General features: G+C 36.2%; 1 protein-coding gene across 1 annotated transcript; it reads right to left on the minus strand.

The window, feature by feature from the left end:
• Positions 1–4,122: 4,122 nt before the first annotated feature.
• Positions 4,123–9,700, minus strand: LOC21389556 (diacylglycerol kinase 1). Its single transcript, XM_024176069.1, is given in 9 exon segments — positions 4,123–4,310; positions 4,313–4,373; positions 4,661–4,798; positions 5,153–5,317; positions 5,441–5,560; positions 6,139–6,215; positions 6,340–6,706; positions 7,378–8,889; positions 9,512–9,700. Coding segments are annotated over 8 exon segments (2,169 nt in total). The 5' UTR covers positions 8,539–8,889; positions 9,512–9,700; the 3' UTR covers positions 4,123–4,230.
• Positions 9,701–10,055: the final 355 nt, after the last annotated feature.

Genomic DNA, 10,055 nt, shown 5'->3' on the forward strand with positions numbered 1-10,055 from the left:
TCCGATGCTACTGTTAATACTGAAGTTGTCAGACTATCACGTGCTATCATGGACAGTGTTGAAAAATAATATATCTTGCTCTTCTAGTATTGTAAGATGTCCAGTTTGTTATCATCAATTACAAAATTAGATTCAAAATATTTTATTAGTTCTTAAGACACTTGTGTAGGTGACAATCTCGATGCTTTCTTCTTCCTCTTCAAGAAGCTCCATAATGATCCTTTAAACCCCGAATTGACAGTGTTTGTTGGCGAGGTCCACACTACCACCTTGATGCAACGATAGACATGTTTTCTAATGACTGTTAAGATGACTAGTACCCCAATCATTTTTGTTAGAAACATGTTTTTTATAATATTTACATACTGCACACATTTCAACTTCACCTGATTTTGGATTAGGCCATAGTTCCACGGTGAAATATTGCCATGAAGCAACAGTTCGCGATTTTTTCCCCTTGCACGTTCTCTAAATTCATCGTTGTGCACCGATTAATTATCAACCGGAACAATATCCAGTTCAATAGGGTTAGAGTTGTGCATTAACATTTCATTCTCGTAAAATGTTTGATCTCTAAGATTAAGAAAATCAGGGAAATTTCCTTTGCTATTTTCTATAAAAAAACATGAATTCATGTCAACAAAAGAGTTTATAAATATAATTAAACATTAAATAGAAACAAAATATTATATTAAAAATAATGAAAACTAAGATTCAATACCTTTGTTTTTCGAGACGTAGAGAAATTTGATTGAAAATTATAAATGAAATAGATAAGAGATAAAAATTAAAAGGAAAAACTAAAACCCCGTTAATTTCACCGATTAGAATTACGACCCAACCTTAGCTCCCGAGATGTGCCGGCCCGGCCCCACCCGTCACACAGTATAGGACCGGGCTGTACCAAGCATGACACTGTAGCGAACTGGGCCGGACCGAATTAAAAGGATTGTTTGGTTGGGGGATTCGTATCCTAATTTGAATCATGATTCATGATAGTATTTTCTTTTTTAAAAATACACGTAAATCGAAAATGATTTTAATCTCATGATTTTAATTTATGAACCAAATGTTAGTGCTCCATTATCAGTGCGACTTTTCTTCTTGATTTCTTTTCTGGGTTTGAAACCCATTTTTTTCCTCTGCATATGAAACGTGATTTCTTCTCATTCCTCCCGTTCTTCTCAGTTGCAAACCTTGTTTTCCTTCTGAAATTTACTCCTACGTTACTAAAACCAAGCTAAACGCACAAATTTCACAAGCAACAATATCAACTAATCACACAAATTGATTCCAAAATCACACAAACTGATCAAAACAAAACCAAAACCAAAACCGAACTAAAATACAAATTCCGCAATCATCAGTATCATCTAATCAGACAAAATGATTTCAGAAATTCCATTGCAAACAACAAAATCAGTTTTCATACACGAAGAAAACAACAAAAAACACCATTTCGGGAGGAGAGAGACGACGTCGGCGAGGTCCGGTGAGTTGGCAACAGAACGGGTGGCAACAGAGGATGGGCGGCGCGGGGGAACAAGTCGCGGACGCTGGGTAGCTGGTTGGAGGAAGCTCGAAGTCTTGAACGCAAGCTGGGGGGAATGGAGAGAGGCGGCTAGGAAGATCAGGGGCGCGGTGGCTCCGGGGAGCTGGACGGCCGCGTGTGGGTGGGCAAGGGTTGGAGTGGTGGGAAATGAAGGTTAGGGTTTTCTCAAGTTCAATTAGGAAATTGTGGGGCTGGAGGGCTGAGATGTGGTGTTCTTAGATCAAGGGTTGACATTAAATAGGGTATTTTTGTCTTTTAACATTAAAATTTTATAGAGTTAAATAGAGGGTGTGTTGGTGTAATTAGAATTGGTCAACGGGATGTCCTTGTTATTATGACAAAACACAGGGGTCCTTGTTATTATTGTTGTAGAACGATATTAAAGTTTGGCAATTGGTATCGACCATTGAAAAAGAGAGAATTTTTTTTTCTTTTATATAATTATCATTTCACAATGTTTCGCAATGACGTATTGATAGCTGAAGACATTGATACTTGCAAAGTAAAACAAAATAGTTACACACAGATATATATATATATATATATATGTATGTATGTACACACTTATTGATATAGCAAAACCAAAAGCCATACTTCTTTATGTGCAAAAATTGCATCATAAACCATAAGAAAGCGACTCAATGTTCTCACACACCCTAACAATTGTCAAAGAGCCGAGCAAATCAGTACAAAGTCACCAAACCAATTTTAAATACATATTTTAAACTTCTTTTTGTGGGGGGTTAAACTAGACTCATTCGGACGTTATGTCTAACACCGATTTGGTTAACCGCAATGACACTCAATTTGAGAAGTAAATGCCAACAAGAAGACGTATAAAACAATGCAATTTTCTTGTTAAGCATCCACTTTATAACATTATTTCCAAGGCAAAAAACACATAAAAACGTCCATGACTTGCTAACAACCCAAAAAAGCAAAATCCCATCTTTGTTTTTCTTCAAGAAATGGGATCAGAAAGTTCAAACCAAGAATTCCAATCAAAGTCCCTGCAAATCCCAGAAGCCAAACAGCCAACGAAAGGCAATTCGGGCAATAACACCATGAGCCCCATATGCAGGCTGAGCCCCAATTACAAAGGTAGTGCACTATATGACTCTTACGAGCTCCAAGCAGTAGTTCACCAACTGAACAAGGCCATTCAAGGTTCAAAAGCATTCTCTCCAATTGGCTTGAAATCTCCATTTTATCGGAAACACTTGAATCGTGTTAACAGAGAAAACAAGTCCCCGAGGAGACTGACTTGTTCCGCTTTTTCATCTGCAACAACACTGGATGATAATAAAAAAGGCAATAGAGGTGCTTGGGTGATCACAAGGGTGGTAGTAACAAGATTATGGATGAAGGTGAAGCAAGGATTTCTGAGGAATAAGAACAAGGAATGAGTTCAAAAGTTGCAGTTCTTTCGAGTCCTCAACCATACGCGTGCAGTTTTGTCAAACTTTTACGCTGTTGTTATGTATAAATTGAAAGGGGTGTTGTCAAGTATCAAACTCTCTCTCTCTCATGGAAACTGGACCTTTTATCAATCACTTGATAGATCATTGCATACTAAGCAACTAATAAATAAGGGTAAACAATGAGAGTAACGAACATCGACAAAAATCACAAAAGCATGACTAGCTAAAAAGTGGGCTACTCAATTCCCTTCACGGGAGGTGTGACAACAAGAAGTCAAGAACCACTAAGACTTTTCTGACATCTGCTAAGATATCAATTTCTTTCAAAGTCTTAAGAAGAGCGAGTTTTTTTTTTTCCTTTTTTTTTTTTTTTTTTCTCTGGTGTACTCTAAAGGCTCTGGCTATACAGGTGTAGTCTCAAGTCTTTAATGGTACTAATGCAGTATCTTCACTAAACATCAAAGACTTAGCGAGTCAATATGAAAGTCAGACGGGCTCTTGTACGTGTATTCCATCAATTTTACAAGAGAAAATTGGTGAACTCATTTTTTAATGCATTGTTTTAAGATTTTTACTAAAAAATTATTAATCAAGAGTAAGTGGTGCAAATCTAAAACATACATTTTAAGGGGTATTTGTCTTTTTTTTTTCATTTTACAATGACTAATTTCAATTACTTGTACATGCCATGCTTTACCTTCTGGTGTTTGAGTATATTACTTTTGTTGTAAAGCAACATATAGATGGACTGGCTAGAGAATCCCTTACTTTAGTATGCCACTTTATTGTAAAGCAGTAAAAGCACCAAATAGATGAACTGGCAAGAAATATTTCCATTATTTCCAGCTAAACTCAGCTTTTAAAGAAAATTGGGGTTGGCAACTCAAATACAACAAAGATGAATATGAAATGCTAAAATTTCTTTCTTTTCAAGAATTACTATCCGTACATCTTAAACGAAGAGGTAGAAACAAAGCAACACAAAACAAAACAGAACAAAATTTCCTTTCTATGGATGTTGAACAAGGTTTTAATCTACAACCATGCTTCAGCTAAGAGCATCGTGTTCAACATCACCAAATATATCATTCACACAAAAAGATACACGTATTGATACAGCGATATAGACAAAGGAAAAAAAAAAAAAAAAAAAAAAAAAAAAAAAAAAAAAAAAAAAAAAAAAGAGGAACAAAAAAGAAAATATTTTGAAGGAAGACACTACAACGGAAAACACCCCTATTGCTGTAAAAAAAATTTCTAGGATAACCTGAGAGCCATTTCTTGAAGAAGAGCCCGCTTCTGCGAAGCATTGATAACATGGTTGGTCTCGGCATCACATCCGTGATTATGGCAGCTGCATGACCAAGTGGCTCCTCAGAGGCCCTCTTCAACATGAAAGCCTATCCAATGCAAATGTGTAAGCCAATGTCCTCTATGCTTGAGAAAGAAGAAGAGGAAAGACCAAGAAATACGAAAAATAGGTATTTACTACAAAACTAATAGGTAACCTTTTTATTATCAACCCATGGCCCAAAGGTACAAGCTTAGAAACAAGTAAGAACCATTAAGCAATTATTCTATAAAGTCGATAAATAACTTGGCTTTATTAATGCATCGTTGGAGATAACACACGATATCAAAAATAGAAAAAAGGGAATGTTTAATGCAACAAAATGCACGGAGAGACCTGGCCATGATGAGAAATGGCTAATGTGCATTGTTGTTGAAACCAGGGTTCACCATCAATTTGAACAGGGAATGCAGCAAAAAGCTGTATCTTGATTGATTGACCCTGCGCGAGCCTCCGAGCACGAGATAGGCCTACCTGTTGCCAATAACAAAATAGCAGTTATTTAGCATCTCCACAATGTTCCCAATACCCAAAATTAAGCAGTAATTGAAACAACCTAGTCCTCTGGACGTAGTTAGAAGTATTTTAAAGCTATCAAAACAAATAGATTCAGCAGTTGAAAAAAAAAAAAAATCTTTCTGCCCAGTCAAACTCCCGTTCAAAAAAGGGACAAATCTCCCTTCTTTTTTTCCCCCTCTCCCTTCAGATATAGAAGGCAGAAAAACTTTCTGCCACACTACTTTTTTGAAATATGTACATAACAGGTAAGAACAAATAGAATAGCTTTGCCAGCCCTCCTCCTCCAACAGATTGGAAAACGCAACATACCTGAAGCTTCCCAAGGTGCCAAGTCCCAGATATGCTCACGACCTCAAGTATTTTATCATGCATGGATTGTGGATCAAAATCATCATAACTGTCATCCTCATTTTGCCACAAGTCTACACCACCCATATAGCTTCCGATGTTTGCAACTAGTACCCCTTCTGCATCCTGAAAAAATACATGTCAAAAAATGTAAGACCAAAGTTTCACAATTCTTCAATATGCTATGGTTCTATTTGGGCATGCAATGACATAACTGATACAAGTGCTTGATAATTATTTCCGACTCACCTCAGGCACCTCTATCTCAACACCATCAACTTCAACTCGCACTTGCCAAGGGAAATCTTCAAATGTTCTATCCATGATATTCTTAGCACCTTCTCTCGCATAAAGAACTTTATTCATAAACTGCAGGTAAGAAGGAGACTTATAAAAAAAAAAAAAAAAAAAAAAAAAAAAAACCACAAAAAAAACAAAAAAAAAAGAAGCAACAAAAAATTGAGACCCTTCTTTTAACAAAAAGTTGGGGAGACCCTTCCTTCTTTTGCTTTTCTAAGTATTTGTTTTATATTTCTGTTCATAAAAGTACTTGATTTACAGATAATACAAGAAATTGGCCTTGATCAATACCAAAATGCTGCCGTCATTATTACCTCACAACCTTTACTTGTTTGTGAGGTCTAATGATGCAGTGGAATGGAGAAGATAGAATTACCAGCCTAACTGATATCAATATCTCAAATATTCAAGTCTAATTATTACAATAGCTAATGTGGCTATATTTATAGCTCACAGACAAAATGATAATTAAATAAAAAGTTCCACTAAGACAGACGACAAGCTAATAACAAAACAAAGCTAAATTAATAAGCTAGCATAAACGACAATGAAAATATAAAAACGAGTAGCTAAATCTTCCTACATCATCTACCTAAGTCTGAGAGAACTTCAAAGCAAACCAACACATGTTCTATCTAAGATTTTACCTGGTTGTAGAACTTTTCTGGATTCTCCTCTCGTAGGTTATGAATATCAAGAGCAACCTTTGCATCACATCCAATTCCTGAGAATAAAACTCGTCACAGTTAAGCCTGAGAATAAAACTCGTCACAGTTAAGTACCATAACATGTAATAAGAAGATGGAAAATACGAGACTGGGTGATTGCTAAATAACAAGTTCACATACCAAGATAGTTGTTCATGAATTTAGGAGGTTGAAGCTGTTTTCCTTGTTGATTTAAAATTGCTACTTTCCACCGGTCAAGGATTGTCACCGCAGCATGCTCTATGTCATGCAACACCGTGCAGAGGCCTCCTTGTCTCTCCACAGAGCCCAAACCACCTCCCCAGGACAGAACCCTGGCCAGATCGTTTCCTGTTCCAGCAGGAAGAATGGCTACAGGAGGAGGAGAGACAAAATTTTGCTTATCTATGGCATCAAGAACCCAACCAACAGTGCCATCTCCACCACAAACAAAAACTCTGAAATGAGGCACCTTTCTGAATAAATAGAAACCCATCTCCGGTCCTTGTGTTGAGCTTAACTCACATATCTACGTGAAGCAAAAGCATACAAAAATAAATAAATAAAACATAGCATTATTAAGGATCATTAACAAATAACCACCTATGTTCAAGTTGATAACATATCAACAGGATTACAGATTGCCACAAAAAACCTAATTTTCAGACATCAATATTCTTAGTCAGTTCCTATTAATCAAAAGGTGGCATTCCTAACTGAAATATCAAAAAGTAGCATGCTTGGTACCATGTATTATAAACAAGATATATTTGTTAGAGTTTCTCCATAAAAGATATCATATTTTGCCCAAGTAAACAGAAAGACAGAAACAAAAAAAAAAAGGGAGATAACTCATATTCAAAACTTGTTAGGATAAGGCAAGCACAAAGATCCTTATTAGGTCACAATTTATTGGAAAAATCATAATTAAACATTAAGGACACAAAAGACAAGAAGATAAAAACTCTGGCCTTACAGCATTAAACAACCCTTATCAGTGTTACCATATGCGATATAACTCCAGATTTTGTATTTCCTCATACAAATTACACAAATTCACTCTCTCTTTTTTCAAACAATTATACATTCATATCTTATCAATCAAAACCACCATTGTCCAAGGAAAATTAGAACTAACAATTTAATATGATTCATACTCAGAAAGGTAAGCGTCTAAGAAATCTATGGTAGAAATAAAACCTGAGCCGGATTTAGAAGAATATTCAGTCGCAGCCTCAACAAATTCCCGCGTTGAGCTCCACTCTTTTTATTTATGAAAACTAACAAGGGCCTTGCATCTGACGGCAAATCAGTCAACTCATATCTTTGTTTCTGCCTCAGAGACTCATCCTTCCTACCAATCGATGAGGTTCTTTTAAAACTGGGCTTGGAATCCAGTTTCTTATCTACATTATCATCCTTGTGATGAGCATCTACGCTTGTGCTACCATTACAATTTCCATCTACATGAGTACCATTAACAGCTTGGTGAGTGTCAGCAGTGCTTTCTGTGGACATATCCACAGTACTAGCACTATTTCCCGAGTCAACAGAGGCTTCATTTTCATGCTTGTACTTCTTGCTCTGGCTCCTAATACTAGCACGCACAGAAGACGCTATCTCATTTGCTCCATGTGTAATTGAGCTCAAAAATCCACCTGCCGAAGGCCGGCTGAGTTCCTTAACATAAAGTGGAGGCAGAATCAACCTTCTATATGGGCCTAAATCACATATATCACCTGATTCATTAGACAAACTACTGTGGCAATCAACATGAACAAGTCGTTGACACCACAAGCAACACCATATAGGAGATCCACCAAGAAAAGATCCACTACACTGCTCTTCACAATAGCTACAGAAAGAAGTTTCTTCAGGTTGATCCAGAACCTCAGTCCATCTGACAGCCCACTGATGCATCACATGTTCAAAGCCAGTCATAGAGACGCACTTGCAATCCTTGTGTGCTTTAGAAGAGCAATTTAGATGAGCTGCTGCACCGCAAATGCTACAAAGGTGAATAAAACTATCCGAGCCCGCTATAGGACCAAGAGTTTGAGAAGGGTTGACCAATTTCAAACACACACAGCAGTTTAAGTTCTTTCCACGAGATACAGAGTCCATAGTCCAAGTATGAGAAGATAGAGGAACTTTGTTTTTGGCTTTCGGGTTTACCTTCGACCTGGTTATGGCTTTCATCCAACTCAGATTGATGTTTCTCCTCCATTGGAAAGCCGTGTAGGCTATAGTTAAAATCCCAACAAGGGCAGCAATAAAGCAAGAGATAATAAAAAGTCGATCACTCGGGTTCTTGTTGTTCCAACTTGGAAAAAATATCTCAAATTCTCCAAGATCATCCATCGTACCTCTCTTTTGTTCTATACACAAGACTAAGCAATAAACTGCTAAATCACCACAAATTACAAGCCTACTTAACTGGGATAAGTAACAAAACAAACATCATCCATCACGCCCGCAATTCAAAGATATGATCATAATGCTTACATTCCTTTCCAGATCCAACTCACTGCCTACTTGATTTCACTTATTGAGCAAAAATGAGTCCAGTGCTTGTGAAATATGCTACTAAATACAACAACTCCACCCTGCTTCCTACAACTAGAATGCTTGAACCACATCCTTGATTCTCATAAAGCAGTTCTAACCGTTTGTAACGACCTCAAAATTTCATGGGCAAATATCAGACAGTTCCTGCAAAACATGAAATATAAACAATATGGAATGACACACACACATATGTTGAGCTCAAAATTGAAATTAGAATCCTCGTCGTACTAAAGTTGTAAAAGAAAAAAAAAATATCAAACATAGAAATCCTATTCTAAATGAACTTTCTAACAATTACATAAACAATCAAACAAATAAGAAAATAAGTTTCATAATAAAATTTAAACTCCTAAACATCAATCAGAAGAACAAAACACTTTAAGCGAAATATGCATTGGCTGTTTCCAATAAGAAAAAGAAAGATGTAAAGAGAAAAGAAAATCAGAAGTAAACAAAAAAAGTAACGGTAAGTGGTTTAGATCATAGTCCAATGTAAAAACCTAAAACTCTGGACCACCTTTCCTTCTTTAGAAATCAAACCACAGCCAATGAGGCGATTATTCACTTTCCATTTCAATTTCTCAGCAGCCAAACAGAAATTTCAAGGCGAAGAGCAATACAGCACAACACAGATATACAGACATATACATACACAGTTCCATAACACATATTCAAACGCACATACAACGCAAACAAAAATGGCATTGAGAAGAAGAAAACTTCAAAAACAGGAAATAAGATCGTTCAAAAGCATAAAGAAACTCACGGTGAATCACTGTGAATGAGACGTGTCGATGGAATCGATCACAGGAAACCCTAATTGGAGCTTGATCCACGAAGAGAGAGAAAGAGAGTGGGGGGAGAGAGGGAAAGCGAAAACAGAGAAGCGGAACGAAACCCAAACGCGAAGCTATTAATATTATTCTCAAATCCAAGAAAAGCATGGGCTTTTCTGATGGTGGCAAACATTTTTTAATTTACCCTTTTTTATACTCTTTTCTTTCTCTAAATTCCTTTTATTATTCTTAAAAAATACACACACTAATTCCTAAATTGAAACCCACTTTCTGTTTTTTTTTTCAAATGAAATTTCCCTACTAATTCCTAAATTGAAAACCACTATCTGATTTTTTTCAAATGAAATTTCCCTCATTTGCAATTAATAGTAAATTTAATGTAAAATTCTCCATTAAGTGAAAAATTATGTGTTCTTTTAATTAACAAAGTTTAAGAAGTTATTCCTTTATTTATTTATGTGAAAAGAAAATTAGAAAGTGAATGAAAAAAGGAAAAGAAAAAAAAACAAAAAA

The sequence above is a fragment of the Morus notabilis genome, unplaced genomic scaffold, assembly GCF_000414095.1.
Source record: "Morus notabilis unplaced genomic scaffold, ASM41409v2 Scaffold1056, whole genome shotgun sequence".
Taxonomy (NCBI): domain Eukaryota; kingdom Viridiplantae; phylum Streptophyta; class Magnoliopsida; order Rosales; family Moraceae; genus Morus; species Morus notabilis.